General features: G+C 50.4%; 7 protein-coding genes across 7 annotated transcripts; 4 read left to right on the plus strand and 3 right to left on the minus strand.

Moving 5' to 3' along the window:
• Positions 1-144: 144 nt before the first annotated feature.
• On the minus strand, positions 145-4,018 carry VFPPC_04671 (rho guanyl nucleotide exchange factor; the record flags this gene model as incomplete). Its single annotated transcript, XM_018283985.1, has 3 exons — positions 145-270; positions 333-1,180; positions 1,255-4,018. 3 exons carry the CDS (start codon positions 4,016-4,018, stop codon positions 145-147), a joined length of 3,738 nt encoding a protein of 1,245 aa, XP_018145283.1.
• A 318-nt stretch (positions 4,019-4,336) lies between these two features.
• On the plus strand, positions 4,337-4,672 carry VFPPC_17703 (hypothetical protein; the record flags this gene model as incomplete). Its single annotated transcript, XM_022429392.1, has 1 exon — positions 4,337-4,672. One exon carries the CDS (start codon positions 4,337-4,339, stop codon positions 4,670-4,672), a length of 336 nt encoding a protein of 111 aa, XP_022285570.1.
• Positions 4,673-7,248: 2,576 nt separating this feature from the next.
• On the plus strand, positions 7,249-8,051 carry VFPPC_15825 (vacuolar ATP synthase; the record flags this gene model as incomplete). The annotated part of the gene is made up of 6 exons (XM_018293578.1): positions 7,249-7,293; positions 7,369-7,399; positions 7,465-7,551; positions 7,611-7,716; positions 7,777-7,947; positions 8,009-8,051. 6 exons carry the CDS (start codon positions 7,249-7,251, stop codon positions 8,049-8,051), a joined length of 483 nt encoding a protein of 160 aa, XP_018145285.1.
• A 667-nt stretch (positions 8,052-8,718) lies between these two features.
• Positions 8,719-9,561, minus strand: VFPPC_13680 (hypothetical protein; the record flags this gene model as incomplete). Its single annotated transcript, XM_018291454.1, has 3 exons — positions 8,719-8,837; positions 8,906-9,421; positions 9,480-9,561. 3 exons carry the CDS (start codon positions 9,559-9,561, stop codon positions 8,719-8,721), a joined length of 717 nt encoding a protein of 238 aa, XP_018145286.1.
• A 4,103-nt stretch (positions 9,562-13,664) lies between these two features.
• Positions 13,665-14,102, minus strand: VFPPC_17702 (hypothetical protein; the record flags this gene model as incomplete). The annotated part of the gene is made up of 1 exon (XM_022429391.1): positions 13,665-14,102. One exon carries the CDS (start codon positions 14,100-14,102, stop codon positions 13,665-13,667), a length of 438 nt encoding a protein of 145 aa, XP_022285571.1.
• A 965-nt stretch (positions 14,103-15,067) lies between these two features.
• Positions 15,068-18,016, plus strand: VFPPC_04675 (hypothetical protein; the record flags this gene model as incomplete). Its single annotated transcript, XM_018283987.1, has 1 exon — positions 15,068-18,016. The coding sequence occupies one exon, from the start codon at positions 15,068-15,070 to the stop codon at positions 18,014-18,016; it is 2,949 nt and encodes a 982-aa protein (XP_018145287.1).
• Positions 18,017-19,407: 1,391 nt separating this feature from the next.
• On the plus strand, positions 19,408-20,294 carry VFPPC_04676 (nuclear protein Qri2/Nse4; the record flags this gene model as incomplete). Its single annotated transcript, XM_018283988.1, has 2 exons — positions 19,408-19,540; positions 19,609-20,294. The coding sequence occupies 2 exons, from the start codon at positions 19,408-19,410 to the stop codon at positions 20,292-20,294; spliced, it is 819 nt and encodes a 272-aa protein (XP_018145288.1).
• Positions 20,295-20,786: the final 492 nt, after the last annotated feature.

Here is a 20,786-nt window from a genome sequence, read left to right on the forward strand (position 1 = left end):
ATGTGACAGTAATGAGTCCAATCTCCCAGGTCGCACAGTGATACAAGAAGATGTTGATTCCTTTTTCCTGAGAAATGAATGTTGATTCTATTCTATGGTCGTGGCATTCGCAGCGTAAGAGCATTCGTCTCTTGTGTGTTAGTATCAAGGACTGCCTAGATGAGGGGCAGAAGACGAGCCGCCCAAGATATGGGACTTTCTGACATTTTTCCAAAAGTCAATGGCTTCAACAACATCTTCTCCTCGTTCATCCTCATATGCAAATAAGATCTGAATAGTACATTAGCACAACTAATAAGCCAGCAAACTAGTGTAAATGGTAGCCGTCTCACCTCATGAGTACTGCTATGAAGCATACGAATGTTCTTGTGGGGTACAATATGAACTGCACCATTTTCAATGTTACGCAACTCGATAAAATTGGGCTCAAAAGCGAGAATCCAGGGATAACTGAGAGCAAAGCTTTGCGGCGCTCCCTCCCAGTCAATCCGCCACTCCGGTCGTGCTCGCCAACCATTGCGGTTAACAAAGAATGAGAATTCAGAGTAGTTGAGCAGGAATTCGCCATTGAGACGCTCAATATGGATTGGCCGGACACCTTCTTTGCGTGCAACAAAGTCAAGAGACGTATCTGCCTGGTCAAGCAGAGACTGCGTTTCAAGAGTCTCCAGAGACACAACCTCGAAGCCTCGAGCACAGGCCACGCAAAGTTTCGACTTGAGGAAGTGGACGGATGAAGATTCCGTCGGGATGTAGAACTCTTTGAACGGTCGAAGCTCATCATGGCCGCCAGCGATAAATTTGCCGAGCCCCTTTTGCTTTTTGCCCTTCGTCATGGCGTCATTAGGCTCAAACACCTTAATCGTTGTTGACAAAGCTGAGCTCTTGACGCAGCAGACAAGATGTCGTCCCAGACAGATACCGGTCTTGAAGAAACTGCAGTGGTTCTGGATTTTCTTCGGTCTCTTGCTCATGGCAGGCTCGTCTGGATTGAGGGCTGAAACAGAGTAAGACTGCAGGGTCTTGTTGGACAGTACCAGCAAAAGCTGATATTCTTCCAAGATGTCGATCTGAGTGACGTTTGGCGTTTCCAGCACTCTCCTAGGAATTTGCTCCCTGTTCTTGCGATCAGACAGATAGACACCATTGTCTGTTCCATAAAGAAGCTTGCGGCCACCATCTGAAAACGGTCAGTCAGAAAATTTACGCTCCACAAGTGACAGGAATATCAAAGTTGGAATCCCAAAAACTTACCAAATGGCGTGACACAGTTGATTTGGTTTGTGCCCACAAAGAAATTGCTCGATATGATTGTAGTGTTGAAAAAGTCAGCACGGGCGCGAAGTCGCTGCTGGGCGTTGTCAATAAACTCCAACCACTTCTTGCGTGCTGCCTGGTTGGAAGCGTAGAGGGTCAGCTCGTAGCCTGCCTTGCCCAAGTGGCGGAATGTAATCGGCCAGCCTTCGCCCTTGCGTGTTTCCGCATTGTTGGCTCGAATGGATGGAATAAGACTAGACGAAGAACGTTTCATGCCTTGCGAGGGTATAACCTCGTCCATTTCTCGGATAGACAACAATTCCAGGGGAATAGGTCGCCGGTAGGCCTTCAGTTCCTCGTTCTTGCCATTCTGCTTGATACGCACCAAAAGAACCGCATGGTCAAACAAGAACGCAGTGATTTCCGCAGGATCAGTAGGTGACTTCTTGAACTGACTCTTGAACACCATCTCTCGTCCTTCCTCTGTAAGCCTGAGATCAACTCTTTCCTGGGGCCGGAACCGAAGTTGTTCTTGCAGTCGCCGCAAGTTGAATCTATTCTCTGCTTTTCCAGACTCGGCGTTGACGCGACCCAAAAGGTCGCGGATGATGGTCAGAACCTTGGGAATGTCGTCCTTGTCGGGATTGCCGTCCTCTGTGTACTTCAACACGTTCTCCAGTAGCAATGGATATCTAGCAAGACGGGTCGTTGGCTTGGTAAGATAGCCGTTGAGTTCCAGCTTTCGTGACTCTTTCCGTCGCTCAATTTCGTCCACAAACTTGGAAAAGAACGGGTTGACTGATCGCTCATTCTCGAAATCAAACTTGCCCTCCAGCTGCTTGGAACCATAGTAGATGAATGGTTCAAATTGCGGTACATAATCAAGGAAGATGTCGCCGATATTGTGGACAATCGGGTCCTTTTGCTGTCGGCTGGTGAGGGACGATGCAAATCGAGAGCTGACGGTGTGGATGCTCGGGTGGTCAATGATGTTGCTGAAGATGGTCTTGACGACTTTCTCCCGGCGCTGTAAAGGGATGGGCGAGGCTTTGGATCGCAAGGGAAGAATCCAGAAATCGCGGAGGTACTCAAGATCCTTGACAAAGTCTCTTTCAGTATAGCAAATTTCCGATATAACTTCTTGTCGCTTCTTTTCGCGTTCACCAACTGCATCGGCCACTTCCTTGGGCACAGTATTGATCCAGAGCTTCTGTTCGTCGGTTTGGTCGACCTCGTCGTCGTTGATAGCGGTAGCGTCGTCTTTTCGGAGGCCGGGGTTGATCTTCAAGTTCAGCCTGGACACCTGCTCTAACCGTCGTGGGCAGGCAATCGAATAGCAAAGTTGGTCTCGAGTACAAGTGGGAGAGTAACATTCGGACAATAGAACAAAGACACCGTTGACGGGGGGCTTTTCCTCAGGCTCCTCCATAAGGCTTTCTCTGAACTGGTACATCTCCGACTGCGAGTCTCGGAGTCTGTGTTCGTATGTTACATCGTGGAAGAATTTTTGAGCATCCAAGGCACGCCCAAGCAGTAGAGCCAAGTTACGGTCGGTAGTACGGATAATATATGACAACACGTCCACCGCCTCTGAGCCGCTGAAGGCATTCTTGTATGTCAGTTCGTTCTTGGTACGGTCTCCCGTAATTATTTTTCGCCGGAAACACTCGGCAACTCTCGACAACAGAGCAGGATAGACCAGAGGCGGGCGAATCTTGGTGGCAGTAGGTGGCCGATCGCTCTCGACTGACTTGCTTCTAGAAGGTCGGCTGACGAGCGTGGAGCTATCGGATTCGGAGGGTGTGATTGTGGAAGCCGTGGTGGAGGCCATAGACATGCTTCTGGCGTGCTCGGGAAACCCAGTGGACGAGGCCATACTAGTGGTTCGCGTCTGCGTTCCTGGTGCAGTCGGGTAGCTTCCATTCGCGGGGTATCCATTTGACATTGGCACGTCGCTGGGTGCCCTCCGATTGGGAATGACTCTGCCACTCATTGTCTGATGAGAGTCCCGGTCCACTGGGTGATATGAACCCGTCATCGACATGGAACGGTCTTCGTGGTGTCGTTCGGGGACAATCCGGCCCTGCGCCGTTGTTCTAGCTGAATTGTGGTTGGAGTAGGCAGCCTGGCGAAACTGGTTTGCTGGTGACTGCTGGTAGGAACTCGGAGGTGGCTGATACATTTGCGGTCGAGGAGCAGAGGCCAGAGACTGAGAGCGATACGGGTCGCTATTCATCGCAGGCCGGGGGCCGACTTGATATCCACTCTGAGGACCATATCGTGCACCGGCAGCCTGAGGTGGTGGTCCTCGCGACTCCATGCGTGGAGGAGGAGGGCCAGAAGGGCCTGGATATGCTCGTCTCGGTTGGTGTTGCTGGGCGTATTGTGCCTGTGGTGAAGGCACAGAGTGTCCAGAAGCGGCCCTTGATCCCTGATAGTACCCGCCTCCCGCATGGGGCTCATTTGGCACAGGTCTTCGTTGTACGTGGTCTTGTTGGGGATAGTAACCTTGCTGCGGTCTCGGTGGCGGTTGACGTTGCATGCCAGAAGCTGTAGATGACATGGTTTGGGTCCTCCCTTGGTCCATCATGGAAGGGACGGTGGAAGAGGAGGTCATCGTCTGGGATCGTCCCGGGGGAGGAGCAGCACCAAAGATATTGGAGTAGGCGGCATCTCGCTGATAATTGTTGGCTTCGGAGTATCCGCGTGGAGGTGGCGGCCGTTGCTGAGCTCGAGGATCATATGGGTGGTAATCGGCCATGGTGATGAAACTCTGTTATGGGAGTATCCCAGAGAAGGGTCTTTGTTAGAACAAGAGTCAAGATGTCATGCGGAAATAAGCGCATTGAACAGTAGGGGGGAGGAAGGGAAAATAAAAAGACTGCCGCCAACAGGGGCGAATGGTGTCAAACTGGAGAGGGTTTGTGCGGCAGTGTCCTGGATTGGTGGTTGTTGCTCACCGTGCGTAACCGTCAAGAACGGCCAGCAATGAGGGAGAGGGACAAAATCGCTAGGCGCAGCTGATGCCAAACCCGTCAAGGTCAAGCGAGATCCAATTTGACGGGAGGCAGCAGTTGCGATGCCGTCGTCGGTTGACAAGACGCGAGGGCTCAGTTGGAGCGCCGAAGTGCGCAGGATGTCTACCAGCACTGGTCACTGGTCACCGGTCCCTAGACTCAACACTTCTGCTGTGCGGTGTTTTGACTCCGTGTCTGGTCTCCTCGGTGAGGTGATGCGGTGGTGCTCGCACAGGATTGAGGTAGATGATATGCCGTACACAGACAACAGGAATCAAATACCGATGAAGGGAGACGCGGTAATTTGGGCGACAGCGACGGGGGCGATATCGATGGTAGTTGTCGTTGTCGTCGTGGTCTCGTCGGCCATCAGTTACGGATGTCGTCGGCCTGGCTAGAAAAATGAAATCTGGTCGATGTTGGACTTTGGCCGAACAAACTAGCACCAGTTGACCAGACTTGACTTGAGGAGCAGCAACCAGACGGTGGACAAGACACAGAACGCAGTAAAGTATGGAGACCAGTTGACTGGCTGGCTCTTGGCTCTTTGGCTGGACTCAAGTCTGGTGCTCTGTCAGGGCTGGATGGCCTGTGGCTGGGCGGGCTTGACCGTCTGGTGGTTGACTGTCCAGGACCTTCAAGCAACAGGACAGACGGACTGCATGTGGTGCGGCGGAGGAAGAGTGAACGAGTGACCCTGAACTGACTGACATGGAGGGTCACGTCAAGTGTGGTCAGTCAATCAATGGGGGCATACATGGCAGGGCAATGCAAGGCAAGGTGGATGGATGGTCTGGTGTATTGCGGATTGCGGATCGTGGATTGTGGACTGAGACCGATGAGACTACAGACATGGACTGGTGGGCTGTGTGGACTTGGACTTGGATTTGGATGTGGGAAACCTGGTCATGTTGGGACCAGTGATGGAGACTGACCAGTCTGGTGGGCTCAAGTGCACCAGATCAGACTGGACGACTTTCCGATAATTGTCTGGTGCCTGGCATTGATGTCTGCTCCTGCCAGGAACTGGAAAGCTGCATGTTCATCCGCCCTTGTGCCTGTGCCCGCTGACCTTTGCCCTTGTCTTCTCCTCTTGGCCAACTACACCAGACTTCACTCTGTCTGGATGTATTGACTCAACTGAGTACCTAGTATGGGGTCGCCCATCGTTTATTTGCTGTTTGATTCACCTACGAACTAGGGCCTCGAACGTATCGGCTGTCCTCCTAATCAAATAGGCCCAACGTCCTGGCTCATGTTACTTTGCACCAGACAACTTTCAAGTCAAGTGCGTTGGCAAACGGACAACTGTGGGCACCGTGGCTAAATCGAATCAAATCGGGTATGGAGTACGCAGCAACCATCCTTGAACGCTGGGGTATCACCAAGTCGATACAAAAACACAACTACGGTGCCCAAAGTTGGCAGATCAAGATGCTGATTTTATCTTGAGATTCTCACCATCGGAACCGGTCCGGCGTGTCGTCGTTGCCAACCTCATCCAAACAAGAAGACCGAGTTTGACTTCAGGTCAGATTCTCACATTGCGGTGGTGCCCGACACCAACATCTACTAGAATACTCCTCCACCACAAAACCAAGCCAGTAAAATATCAACTCAGAGAAACACCCGCCGTGGCGGTGTCGTATCGAATGCAATTTGGCATGTGCGTGTGCCAATGGACTTCTAAATTGAGACCATGGACATGGCAACAAAAACCACCATCTGTTGGCCAGACCTCCCACCATCTTGAGCTCATGGCGCCACCGCCACGTACGGCTATTTCAATGCCGAACGCTAACGAGGTCTACTGTTTGAAGGACGATACTAACTGTATTGGTTGGTGTGCTTATCAGGAGCCCAACAGATAATACTAGTATGTCTCAATGCTGGTCGGGATCCGTAGTCCCGGGTTGAGTGAAAGTCAAAACACCTTTCTTCACGGCTTCAACCTTTCTTTCGCCATCACTTTCAAGTTCCAACCCTTCAATGACACTTTCGATGACAAGGACATTTAGTGTCAACTGGTTCTTTGATACGGTCAAGGATGCTCAAAGCAAATATTTTCACTGGCCATAAACAATTAGGCAACCCCTAAAGACCTTTCGGCCTTGTTCCGTCGCAGTGAGAACAGGGAAGACAGAGAACCACCCACAACCAACACCCCCAGGACCAATTCAGGAAGGCATTGCAGATTACATGTCAAATTCACAGCTCGCCTTTTTCTCGTTTTCACAGAAACCTGCCAGGATATCGTCACCAAAGTGTCACTGTTTACCGTCCACGTTGGACCACAAATGGTTCCCTCCTGAGCGTAATTGCCACCCCCAATTCGAGACTATTCTTTTATCTCGGCCCGTCTGCAGGCACTGGCTGCATCACGACAGGGGCAGCTACACACTGCAGTAGTGCGCCTTTGGATTTCCCATTCTTCCTTGCATGCATGTGCACATTGCCCATCTGCTCCCCCTGTAAATATTTCCCCAGTCAACCACTCAAAGACGGATTGTTTCCTCCGATCCTAGAATATGTTTGACTGTTCTAGGCGGAATATCGTGCAAAGCGATGTCTCCTTCTCGCATTGGAAATTTCCAGACAACTTTGATCATCGACCTAGGACATCTCGTCTCGCGTTTGTTCAACTCTGAAACTTTGCAATAACGCCTGTGCTTCTTGTGCTACAATGCGACAATCCAGACATGTTGCACCTGGATTTCTTTCCAAAGCTCCTTGGCACTCAAGCCCCCGTCGCCGGGACCTGACGTAATCACATCACGTGCAAAATCACGACCAACCTCCCTCTCTCATTGGTCTCCATAACGCCAGCTCCTTGAGAGCTGCCTGGCCAGGAACGTGTGACTTGCGTAGCATCATCGTTTGGCGACAGAGCCACGCTGAGCTCCTCCACGTCAAGTTCACAAACTCCCAGACAACCGTCCTGCAACGCTCGCAGTCCATTCTCATCCCGCCCATCATGGAGTCTGAGCTCGCTCCCAAGTTCGCCCCCTTCATCGGGATGGTAAGTCATTCACTCGACCCGTCAAACGTGGATGATAAAACAATCGCCATCACTGATTCTAATGCGATAAACTAGGCCGGCATCGCGGCAGCCATGACCTTCGGATGTAAGACGCACGCGAACCGACACTCCCCCGATCAGATCTGTAGATTCTAACATGGATGCTTATAGCTATTGGCGCTGCGTACGGCACAGCAAAGTCCGGTATTGGCATTGCCGGCATTGGAACCTTTCGCCCTGACCTCATCATGAAGGCTTGTCCGCCTGCCCTCCATACCAAACTGCATGCTAACCCTACGCATAGTGCCTGATTCCAGTCATCATGTCGGGTATCATCGCCGTCTACTCCCTCGTCATATCAGTCCTCATCGCCCAGGACCTCCAACCTCCTTCGGCCAACAACCAAGCCTACACCTTATTCGCGTACGTAAACACTTCCACAATGTCAAATTCCACGATTTTGTAACTAATCTGCCTGGGCAGTGCTTTCATGCATCTTGCGTGCGGTCTGGCCGTCGGCTTGACTGGCCTGGCTGCAGGCTACTGTATCGGAATTGTTGGTGACAACGGCGTACGCGCATACATGGAGCAGTCAAGAATCTTTGTTGGCATGGTTCTCATTCTGATTTTCGGAGAGGTCCTCGGTCTGTACGGGTATGTAGCTTGCTTTACGGTGCTTATCCTTGGTGTACATGACTAACTCGTGCTGCAATAGCCTGATTGTCGCTCTGCTGCTCAACGCTCGAAGCAAGGGTTGATCAAGCTGCTTTTTCCTGGCTCGAATCTACAACCAGACGGGAAACAACTCGTTTGCTCGTCTCGCGTATTGTACATACGCAGGCAATCGTACACTTTGATGGGAAGCTGTTGCCGGACAGCGGGGGGGAATGTCTTATTAGCTGCATGGGGCATGGCGTTTATGGGAACGTGTAAATTTACTATTGCAGGTAGAACAGGCGTGTTGGCCATCCAACAGTGTCGTGAAATACCTACACCATTTTGAGAACTAGTGCGTTGGTTTATTTCTTGATATCCTCTTGGAGTATATCTTCTCCAAAGGGTTTATGATTCCATTTGCAGTTGCTCACTTTACAGCTTCACATCCATTTCAGCCGTCAGCTTGATCAGACAACAGTGTAAGAGAAGTTGAATTCACTAATGCACAAATGCCAGTTACAGTACCCTCCACCAAATGTTCATGAGAGTGAGGATTCGTTTTTCCCCAATGATGAATGCAGCCCTAGAGGAATGCAGCATGACAAAAACCAAGGACAAACCGCCAATCTACAAAATACGCCGCCGGATGCATCATGGATTCGTAACAATATGCAATAGTAAACGAGTGGATTTGCTCCAGCCAGTGGAGATTCGGATGTGTGAACCACGATCAAGCATCAAGCGCCGAAAGCCAGAATTTCTCCTATTTCAAGTTGGCAGGAGTCTGCCTCCAATACGACGAAGCAGCTTTTTACGCTGACTGTGCTCGACCTCGCGACGGAAACGGGCCCAGCTTCTCTCACGCTCGTCCCAGCTCCGCATTTGTGCTGTAGAAGGTATTAGTGAAGGGATCTTCAGATACAGAGAAAGCATTCTAAACAAAACCACGACTCACCTAGAAGCCAGTCCCACTGCCTATCCTCCCGTACAAGAATGTCATCACCCGATTCGCGTGCTAGCCTCTCACGCCGAGCCTGCGCTGCTGCTACCTCGCCAACAAGATAGGGATCTTCTAAAGGTCGCATCTCTGATGATGTGTCTGTCTCATTTTCCAAGGGTCTATCATTGGAGTTTTGGTGTCTCAATGGCTCTGATGGCCCGGCATATCGGCCAGACGTAATTCGGCGCTCAGCTACATTTCTGTAATGGCGCGCTGCTGGTCCGTTGTTGGCAGACCACGTAGGGACGTGAAAGTTGTGGATAGACATGGCAGTTTGAGGCGCAACTGGGGGCAAAGGAGGCAAGCCGATAGTTTGCTGTCGTGCCGAGGAAGATCCTTGTCGTCCAGGTGCGAATAAGGGGGTAGAGGAGCTTGCTGTCAATACGCCTGGTCTTGGAGCTGGTGGACTGTAGGGCGGAATAACCTCGTTGTGGTTATATGGGAGGGTATGATAAGATGGCGCATCCGATACTATATGGGGAACTGTTAAAATGCAACATCATATGTAGGACCGCCTAGGAGCTCTTACCATAAGAAGGAGCGGCGGATCGAATAGAGGCGGTTTCAAAATCCTCTGCGCTGTAGCGAGGAGTTGTAGTTGGTCCTGTCATGATGACCCAAGATAGCTGACGTTCCCACGGAAGAGCAATAGAATGGCGCCCAAAACACGGATATACACTAGCACAGGTCCAACGACTCTGCAACGAGAAGCTAAGAATGAGTGGCGTGTCTGATTTACAAACTAGTTATCGTCATGTGAATGATCCCAATGGCGAGACTCGGTGATCGAATTCTGGAATGCCTCTGTTGGTTGACACAGGAACGTGATGTGAGCATAAGCCAGCTGCCAGTGAGCATACGGCGACAATGCGGGGGTGAGCTTGGATATATTTCGATAAGTGAAGGAAATGTCGACCTTTCACGATATATGGCTCGGTTAAAAGTATCGAAGAACGGCAGGATCAGAAGTAAATGCTCCTTTCCACCCGCCAATAGCACTGCACGTGAGGACGTTCCACGTACTTATACGACGCTCGCCTGGTCCAGAAGATTTATTAGAAACAGCTTGGAACTCGATGTCTGGTTGAAACCAATATCGTCAGGCAAGTCGTGTGGCTCGGAAGCAAGGAACAGCGTGGATACCTATGGGGCTACGGGGAGATGATGAGGGGGATAATAACAGTGAGAGGACGTCACTCATGTACAACGAAGAGGGCGAGGCTAAAGGTGCCTTATGTATGATACCAGGACCTCGGAGAGTTGGGGCCAGGAATGTAACAGGAGGACTTTGACAAGGGCTGGGAGAAGCAGCCTGCAGCCTGGCGACATGAAGATGGCTTGAATGGCTGAGACCAGGCCCCGAAGAAGCAAAATAGCCCACCTCTGACAACAGCTAACTTGAGTCTAAAGCAAAACGGGCGGGCCATATTGACGCGCAACGGATATTGCTCTTGGGCCTATGAGTGCTCTTTGGGGGCTGGATCAAAGGTGTTCTGGCAGCAGAGACCATTGGTCTAAAGACCATCCAGAACTCCTCGCCGCAACTCCAGGTTAGGAGCCGCTCCGCATACCACGCATAACAACAGATGAAGCCGTCCTTGGCGGGGTAATATCGTTATCGCAGCCAAACCACAGCCACAGCTAGTGGAGGCAGCGGGGCCACGGATCTTTCTTGTCAACGTCAAGTCTGGTCTGGCCTGGCTGGTCGATAGCCGGGGGACAACACCGGACAGCGCCATCTTGCTCAGTTGCTAACGGCTTCACAACAGTTGTGCCACTCCAAGACATTGGCTGTGGCTAATGGTGCACTGTGTGACCACTTGAACACCAAAGTAACCTTTGGCGTACATCCATGCCTGCCTTCCGATGCGTTAGTGAGGTACCACGAAGCTAAATGGTGCTTCCGAGCTACCACCAGAGAGGTTGGGCTCGTCTGGTCATCTGGAGATCGTCTTGTGGGTTGCCAAGAGACTCGAGGTGGTGGGCAACCAGAGGCTACATCCAAGTGTGCCACCATTCTCCCTGAAAGGGTACTCCATACTTTGCTTGGAGTCTTGAGGCAAACTCCGTCATGAAGGTCGGTGAAGCATTTCGAACAGCACAGTGCACGACTTGTGGCCCCACGAACCGTATGCAGTGGTGTTGTGAGGGGCTTTTCGGTCTGTTACCCTTGCCGTAGTATTTCAAGCAAAACGGGGCCGGGCGAAGTCGTACGCAAGCCGCGGAACATTGAAAACACCACGGTGCAGGCGTCCGGGGTTGAGTATGCTGCACCTGCAGGCGAATCGTTGGTATCCGCGCGGTGTGCCCTGGAACAAGAAGGCCCACTGCTTCCACGGTGGAACCATCAAAGTCTGGTGTCTTGCAGATAATTGTATGAGGCTATTTGTGTACACGGAGGCAGGGAATGCTTGGCAGTAATCCTGACCTCATCCATTCCGCTTCCAACTGTCCGTTGGGGCTCTGTCACTCCATGGCTCACACGGTGCTCTCCGTTCGGTAGTGAATCTATGATGTAGCTGGAGGCGCCATCAAAATGGTATTGGCGACGATCTCTTGTACGGCCAACGTAAGGCTGTGTCTTTTATGGTCTGCGAAATACCACTTACTATGGCACTCCGAATCTAACTTTTGTGTTGTCCTCGTGCCCCATTTCCCATGAGGAGATGGGTGCGGTTCAAGACCACGCGATTGCTGGAGGCGCTTGCATGTGTGGCCCCTCACCAGACCCAACTTGTTGCCCAGCTCTCCCCAGAGCTGTCCAGGGGCGTTGGTTAATGGCCCGAAGAGGCAAAAGTTCCGCTGACACAGAAGGTGTAAACAGTATAGTCTTGGTTCCATTCGTCCAAATTTTCTGTAGTCGCAAACCGATATGCTGTTGGTCGAGAGGTACAGCATCTTGCGTCGTGATATGTGGAGGGTCATATTGCCAGCTCTGCAATGGGTTTGCTGTCAGTCGGGCATGCAGGGACGTCCAGCATGTTGCCCAACCAAGTATAGGCGTCAGGAACGCAAGGGGACGACAATGCGGTTGCTTTCGCGTTCTGGTCTCGACCAGCTGAGGCTGACTTCAAAAGTGAACATATGCGCCTCAGCTTCGGCTTTACGGACTCCTTCCAAGTCATCTGCCATTGTAGAAGAGATGTTGTGTTCGCTGCCATACGGGTTGTCGCAAGGGACACCAACTCCTTCATCGTTTGTCTGTAGTTGACATCTGCTTTGGAATCGTCCTTCTAGCCGTTTGTGAACAAGACCATGTGCACAATTGTGGCTGCAGTAGATGCCATTTTAAGATGTCTGGAACACGGGTTGATGTCTCGTGGTCCACATCTTCTCTCATCGAGTGCTCAGATCTTTGGTATGTTGGATTGACTGCGTTTTGAACGTATTCCTGCCTGAACTTTCTCACGGGTGTACGATTGGTACGCCAAGGAATTGGACTGGCATGGATAAGTGACACTTGACATGTTTACAGCATGCTCTGTGCGCAGCCACAGCTTGGTCAAACAGTATGGCGAGTTAGGCTGAAGTGCTTGATCAGAAACAACGGTGAAGTGCCTTTCGTTTGTAGCTGCAGCACACTGAACTTCGAGATGCCTTGTATGTGAGGAGCTTGAATACCGTCGTGAGGATGCTGAAAAAAATGGTAATACCAGAGCCTAGTTGTAGTTTCGAAGTCTAGGTCGACCTGTGGTTTGGCAACATTGAACCAGACCAGACATATGAATGACAGCAAGATGGTAGGCACGAAGTACACCACACAGGTAAGGTCAACGTAGCATCGAATTCCGCCGACTGCCGCCGACCCCCGGTGACCATCCCTGCGCATTTATATTCTCCCACCAAGTGTCATTGAATATCAATACCTAGTCGCCGAATTTTGTTACTTTCTAATGAAAGGTCCATCTGCGTAGCTCAAGATAGACACATAATACAAATTATTCTTAATTTCTGATACGTTGTGCATTCTGATTCTCGCCTTTGTGCATCTGATGCAACCCCACTCTGAAGCTGCGTTGGTGTTGGCTTTAATTAATTGGTGGGTTGTGCAAGAACCAGACTGTCTGTCGCGTCTCCCCAACGCGCGACTGCACACTTCCCATAAGACTCTGAACGCTTTTTGGGCCAAATACCTTCAAAGGGATTAAACTAATAGCTCGGACGAGCTTCACGGATATACCACAATATTTACTTCATAATATCCAGCGACAAAACTGTCTCTTTGGCTGCAATCTACGTTGGCGATGCCAATACGCGTTCGGGAACGGTCCGACGACAACCACTCTCAGAGTGATTCACCCTCGCCTTCCCAAACACCGACAACTCGGGGAAATGGCTTAGCGGTACGCCAGAAGCCTGACAGGCGCAGTGTCTCTGGGGCAAAAAGGAAGAGAGCGAACACTGCCACTTCGGAACCTTCGAGCAACCGACGGAGGACACGGGGCGCGACCCATGATGGCGATAGCGATAATGACAGTAGCGAGTTCAGTGACGTCTATGATCCTGATCAACCCTTGCAGGAGCGCCGTGTTGTGCAGCAAGGACTGAGGGATCTTCTCAAGGGTATTTCCGAAAACTCAGAAGAATACTTACAGAGCGACTCACGGGGTCTGCACGAGACGATATTGAAGGCAAACGAACTGTCCAAGCAGTTAAAGCAAACCACAGAAGCCACGATTGATTCACGACTCCTCGTTAGCACTACCGATCTGTCTTATCGCAAAACTCTGCGTCTCACCCAGGGCAGTCTATCTCGAGGAATAGATGTGGATGAATTTGTTTCCAAGGCCATCACATATATGCGACAGGGTGGTGGAATCGCAGATGACAACGCGGCAGAGCTGTCAAACACACAACGGCATCGTAGAGCGGTTTCACGACGTAGAGGAAATGACGACGACGACGATGACGATGAAATTGGAGACGAGGGCGACATGATGAACTGGTCGCATCTTGGCCGCTTCGCGTGCTTGCCGCATATTCGACGGCCTGCTCTTCCAGGATTCTTGTTAGGGCCAATGTCTGTTGAAAAGAAAGCTCGCAAAATCACCAAGCGCACTGCCCCATTCCGGCCGAATAATTTGACAGAGACCCGGCCTGAGGTGCTTAATGTGGATGAGTTAGCGAAGAGGGAGAATGACCTGACAGCCATATGCGGCAAGATATTACAACAGCTGCAGAAATTGCAAGCTGAGACACAGGAAGCAGTAGCAGACTTAATCGAGGATGACATGGATGATGAGGAAAAAACACGAATCATGCACCAGCATGGACTTCGCAGCACAGGAGGTATAGACTTGATGCGTTTCGTGGTCAATCCAAAGTCGTTTGGGCAAACAGTTGAAAACATATTCTATGTCAGCTTCCTCATCAGAGATGGACGGGTTGAGGTGGATTTTGATGAATTCGACCTCCCAGCACTAGGTACGTTGTCTGCCGTCGATCCTGTCCCTGTGAATCTAGTTTCTTACCAGTCCCTCCTGCAATAGCGCCCGTCGAGCGAGAACCCGAGGAGGATGGAACGCAACGACACGGCACGTCAAAGCACCAAGCCATTATATCTATGGATGAAGGTATCTGGCGCCAGATAATAGAGGTGTTCAACATAACCGAACCAATGATAGAACACCGTAGGGAGACGACACATTCGGGGCCGGGCGCCCGTGGTTGGTATAGTTGAATGCGGCACATGATGTTAATGTGGGATATGAGGCAACTGTTTACATGAAAGCGCTTTGTGTGAATATGGATGTACGGTGAATAATGACGGGATGAATATATCATTTGCATACTGCTGTTTGCAAAAATTGACGAGAATTTATGGTCCATGCGTTCTACACAGCAAGGGATCTTGCCCGATTTGCACTCTTCAAAGGCGTATTCTCCTGTGGAATATTCGGAACGGGCCGTCACTGCAATCGGCTTCGGCAATCAGACTTCAACTGTCCTTTGTTCGATGCTGGACTTCAATGTTGGTCTCAATGAGATATAATTGCTAGCAAGCGACATGAATGCAGTCAACAAAGACGACCTTTCAGCTTTGGTCCCCTTCATCCTATGAACACGAGCCAGTTGATCTGAAGGTGACGGGATTTCGTCCCATATAAACATGCGAAGATGTTTCCTCGTCCCCTGGTGTTTTCTGGACTTCCATCACCGTATCATATTATCAAGGAATTTCTACAAAGTTACCATATTTTACACGCCATTGAGATGAACCCAGAGAAGGATAATCTAGTTCCTGACGAGTCTCTTGCTGACTTACAAATGTCCAAGAACGAGAGTTTATCTGATGGCGATGACAAGCGGATTATGAAGATGAATTCACAGGATCTTGGGCCTGAGGATTGGTCAAACATCAAACTGGTTGATACGGAAGCACAATGTACAGCGGAAACGACACAGGATGCCGGCAAAGGGGAGGATTTGCAGGAATACCATAACGAAAACGGTGAATCTCACAACGATGCGGTAGTTGTCGAATCCGGCACCGCAACAGAGCCTGGTGCAGACACCGAAGAGCGAGACCATGAAGTTCAACTAGAATCTGGGGACGACGACCGAAAATTCGAGGTTGCAGTAGGAGAAGATGACACACCACAAATCCATACACGAATCGAGACCGAGGGTGCGGCACAGGCTAACCCTACGCTCAAAGACGAGCCCGAGGCTGAAACCAAAGGACAGGAGAAAGGGGACATTACGAAAGACTGCGAGGATTGCATCGATGCAGGATCAGTGGGCAGAGGTCCTGAAGAAGCCGCAGACAGCAAGGACATAAAGCCTGCTGCAGAGGCTCCGGAGCGAAAGAGGAGCACACATGTCTTGGAGAAGTTTCGTGGACATTATACAAGAGTCCAAAGCGCAATGGACATGTGCAGATATGACCTGGAGCACTTACTACGCAACACTGAGCCCATACATCTCAAGCCAGAGGACTTCACACTGCCTACGGATCTTTGCGAGTTCACACTGGATTTCATACGCACAGTCCAGGAATACGTAAGGGTGAACAAGATGGATCAAGAGTCTCTGGAGCAGCTGCCTCAAAATAGCGATACCTTCGATATATTTCGAGATTTAACTCGACTTCAATCATGTCTGGTGGAAGCGGTTGAGAGGCCTCTTACATTGGTGTACTATTACGTCGATGCGTGGCGGCTCAGAGTTGTTGACCTTGGCGAAAACCTAAACCGTACACACATACTCGACCCTAGTGTTAGGACACCAGAGCGGATTGAGATAGAAGCCTTTCAAGAGCTTATGCGGCAATACAACGAGTTGCACAATAAGTATGTCCAGGTCAAGGCTCAACTTCGGAGTCAGCCTGCGGAGTCAAACTCTCCGGAGGACAACGATTCATGGGAATGGCAACAGGCGACCCGAGTATGCGCAGCTTGTAGGAAGAGGTTTGAGAGACAATCCAAAGACGCAGGGAAAGGGGAAGCACCTTCGGCAGTCTGTGGAGGGAGGAAAGACTCTGTAGCCTCGTCCCGGTTTGTCTCTATTCCTTTTTCGCAGAATGGAGAGCCATTTGCATCAGCCGATGCGAAGGTAGCGGGCCTCATGAACGAGATGACGGAGCACCTTTCAGGTGACTCGGATACTTTCGATGAAGAGCAGGCTAAACTTTTGCAACAGGAGCCTTACGCCTCACCTGTTGGCATTGCAAACTGCTTTGTGGACCAGGCACAAGGAGAGCCGGAAATTCTACAGCCCACGCCACGTTATTCTACCGCCCAAAATCCTGCAGCTGTCTTGGAGGCAAATTCGAACCCGCCATGGCTTCCCTATGGGCCAGAAGCAGGGCCGCAACCGTACCAGGTCGCTGATCACCCTTCATCTGTTACGAGCGTCCCAGAGGGCCATGGACTCCATCCAGCAGCATTATCTTCGTCTGAGCGGGGAAAGCGCTATGACGAACTATTTGCTGAGAAACTTGAGCAGTACCAGGCCTTGACGGAAATGTATGAGGATCTGGCAGAGAGATTTGACAACCAGACGAAGCTCTATGGACGATCGGCGAAACGATATCATGATTTGACTGAACGCTTTCAGGAGCTAACAGACCGACATGAAGAGATTAAGAAGAAATTTGAGACGGAGAGAATGATTCACGATCAGGTGACAAGTGCGTTTGTTACAAATGCGGTTGAGGTAGAATGGACGCAGAACTTGAGCAAGTCGGAGAGGGACGCCAGAAGCATATCACCGCCGGTTAGTCCCCGAGGAACGGTTTTCTCCACGCCTCTTTCGAAATCTCTTGATACGACTGATACTAGGCAACAAGTGGACATCGAAGGTCGAATTGAAGTGAATGGTGATTTCCAATCTCAACGACCTCAGAGCGATGCTTCATCAGAGCCGGTAGCCCCAGCTGCTCATCGACAGGCAGAATCTTTACCTGAAAGTCAGAGCATGGTGGGGAGCGATTCCACCGCGGTCGAGACAACCCAGACTGAGACTCAGGTCAAAGTATTGTCGCCAGAGGTTACGGCCCCATTGGAAGGCCAGTCGCTTCATCAGTGTGCGCAGATCCAGTCGTTCTCAGAATTTGTGGAAGTTCAGTGTCACTCGTGGGTTACCATCTGCGACTTCCTGTTGTCCTTTATCATTCCCATCCCTCGACCACCCATCCTGGTAGCAGACAGCGATGATTCTGCATTGACGGATCAGGTTTCCCGATGCATGAATCACCACTATGAAAGAGCTTTTCCATGGCCGGCCATGTTCAACATACTCACGCAATTGGTCCTCCTCTTCGGTATCCAGACATGGATTGCATGCGCCGAGGAACGTGACTCCTGGCTGTATGCCAACAACGTCAGGCCAACGACGCTACTCCTCTCGTATGCCAATGGAGAGAGGTCTGTTTGGCCAGGTCTGCACGGGGGATTACTGACGGGGGGAGAGGCGAATTTGCTGCTGTGGTTGGTTCTTTCGAATTCGAGCCGTGTTTTGGAGCTGTTGTGTCGGGCGGCGCAGGGGCTCAATCTGGGAAGTCATGATAGCATGAGAGTTTTGATGCTAGGGGCTTTGGTGTTGATGATTGTTAGATTTGGATAGGACACGTTTGTCAGGCGAGGTGTTGTGGTGTTTGTAATTACTGAAGTATGTACTCCGTAATTGAGCATTGAAATTCAAGTGACAGTTATTAGTGCGCATTACATAATTTGCAGAATTATTAGTGATTCAGTCTGTCAGTATGCGTCACATGCATCCTTTTATGCAACTGACTGGTCATGTTATGGCTGAGGAAGGAGCAGACCATTCATGCTACGTGAGAACGAGTCGGGTAATACGCACCATACATCCCCATGACAAAAGTACGAATGTTTCCTTCCAACTCCATCTCTCTTTCAGCATCGAGAAACTATACGCAACTAAACGCCATGGCTGGACACAGTTATTTGGAAGATGGCATCAGTCGACAATTGTGGCTGCATCTGGCACGAGCAAAGGACAAACTCCAAAGGCCGACCCCTGTCTCTGCAGCAGACTATTCTTCCATTTGCAGTCCACAATCCGCCCAACGTAATCTGACACGGTCCCAGCCATGTCGATGCAGGGCTGATTGATCGGACGGCAGCCCCGAAAACAGCGGGGACCTCGGCGCAGCACCAGACATTTCAGTACTTGACAGTTTGGTCAGTTTGGTCTGGTATTTGAATTTCCGGACCATCTGTTGAACAAATCGCCAGTCTTTGTCCATTAGTGTTCGGACGAGCTCGGACGAGCTCCACAGCCATCGGGACCTTGATCAGGCCCGAAAATTTGTCTGACCCATTCTGGTACGCTTCTGCCTCCATCCCCCCTTATCCAATGCTTGGTGTTGATGTCATGATCAGTCGTCTTGGCTCCTAGCTCTCTTCGACATTAAGCTCGATGCAGGTGCAGAATCGTCTCCCCCATAGCAACACCCCCCGGTACGAGCCGTGTCATGCCCTACATCCCCTTGGCCTTATTTGTAATGGGGCTTAAGTGAAACTCGACACCCAAAGCTACTTGGTAACAGTGGGTTTGAATATTTTCTTGTCGAGGTGTTCACCATGCTGCCTTTCTGCGGCTTGGCGCATAATTTGGAATTCCCCATGTTTTCGTTTTCGGCCTCGCCACTTTGTCACCTGTTGAAGAAAAGCCACCCAACTACCAACAAGATTATTAAGACGCCTAGAACGATTACCCTATCTTCCTTACCGAAGGGCCGAGGCCTGATTTGCGTCATTGATCCTTATAATTTAGCTTTGCGACAGACTTGTTTAAATATTGGTGGTGTCCCATCATTGATTTCACCTCATCAGAATCTTACACACCAAAGGGAACATCGACAAGTACAGCAACAACTGCTGCCTCATCGGCGTCAGCATCACCTTAATACCCGTTTCTACCTTCGTGCATCGATTAAATCATCAAGTCACACTCGTGCTTTTACTTCCACCGCTACAAAATCTCACAACATGTCGGCAAGCTTGATTCCGTCCAATCCGGCTGACCTAATGGTCATCCGCAATGTGACACCCAATATTGTCACATTCTCAGTGCCCTTTTCGCGTTTCGGCAGAATCAAGATTGGAGGTCGCGGCACACTTGGTATGTTTCATATCCGCTCGGTCACTCACTCGTAGCATCTCATGGTCATACTAACACTCATTTTACAGTTAAACTCACATCCGGCACCTCCGCCGTCTTCTCACCTGTGGCCCTTACAGAGGAAACCAAAGCTAAGGTCACAGAATTTGGCGGCAACCTGGGCTATATCGTCGCTCTTGACTTTGAACACCACATCTTCATTTCCGAATGGGCCAAGCAATATCCTAACGCCAAGATTATCGGTCCTGAGGGCCTTCCAGAGAAGCGCGCCAAGCAAACCAATGATCCCAAGATCAATGACGACAAGTTCGCCGTTATTTTCAAAAAAGAGGGAAAGCGCGACGTCAAAATCAGCGAGGAATTTGACGCCGACTTCGACTACGAGTATGTCGATGGTCATGCGAACAAGGAAATTGTCTTCAACTACAAGCCGGACAAGGTTCTCATCGAGGCTGATCTCATGTTCAATTTGCCCGCTACAGAGCAGTACAGCAAGGTCCCTGAGTCGCAGAGGCCCGGCGGCCTTTTGGACAAGCTGTTCCAGGGAGCGCAGAGCACATATGGAGAGGCTAAATGGGCTAAGCGGTTCAACTGGTATCTGGCCAAGGATCGCGCCAGCATGAATGACAGTCTGAAGGTTATTGACAAGTGGGATTTTACGACGCTTATTCCCTGCCACGGAGATGTCCTCGGGGGAAATGGAAAGGAAATGTTCAAAAAGGTGTTCCAGTGGAATCTGGAAGGGAAGATGTAATTTGCGGTGACGGAACTGCGAAGGTGTGAATTCGCTGTTTTATTGGAATGGACGATGCGCAACGTAAATGTTTGCGTGCAAACGCAGGAGGACTAATGAGGAGAGATACCCGAGATGAGATGTATTTATTACAATAGAATGTTTTAATCTCAAAGCGTCATTATACTTGTATTCGTTTACTGTCATAATTCCATCCTGGAAGAATTGCTGGTACCTGTGTTCGAGGGATACAATCATTGGCATACTACAGGTGTACAAGGTGATTTTCGAGTTTCTTGTAGCGATTCATAGAGCTTGGAGTGTCAATTGGTGGGATGTTTCCAATCGATTCTTGGCTGATAGGTACAGTACTGCGGCATATCACTCCATGTCTGCCATTTCCCACACCGTTCATTGGTGAGTGGTGGTGCTGGCTGCCAGCTGCGTCATGAACAAAGAGACAATGGGTTCTCGTGCGCTTGGCAACAAATGTTACGAGCTATAAACACAGGT

Source organism: Pochonia chlamydosporia, chromosome 3 (assembly GCF_001653235.2).
Source record: "Pochonia chlamydosporia 170 chromosome 3, whole genome shotgun sequence".
In the NCBI taxonomy this organism is placed as follows: Eukaryota; Fungi; Ascomycota; class Sordariomycetes; order Hypocreales; family Clavicipitaceae; genus Pochonia; species Pochonia chlamydosporia.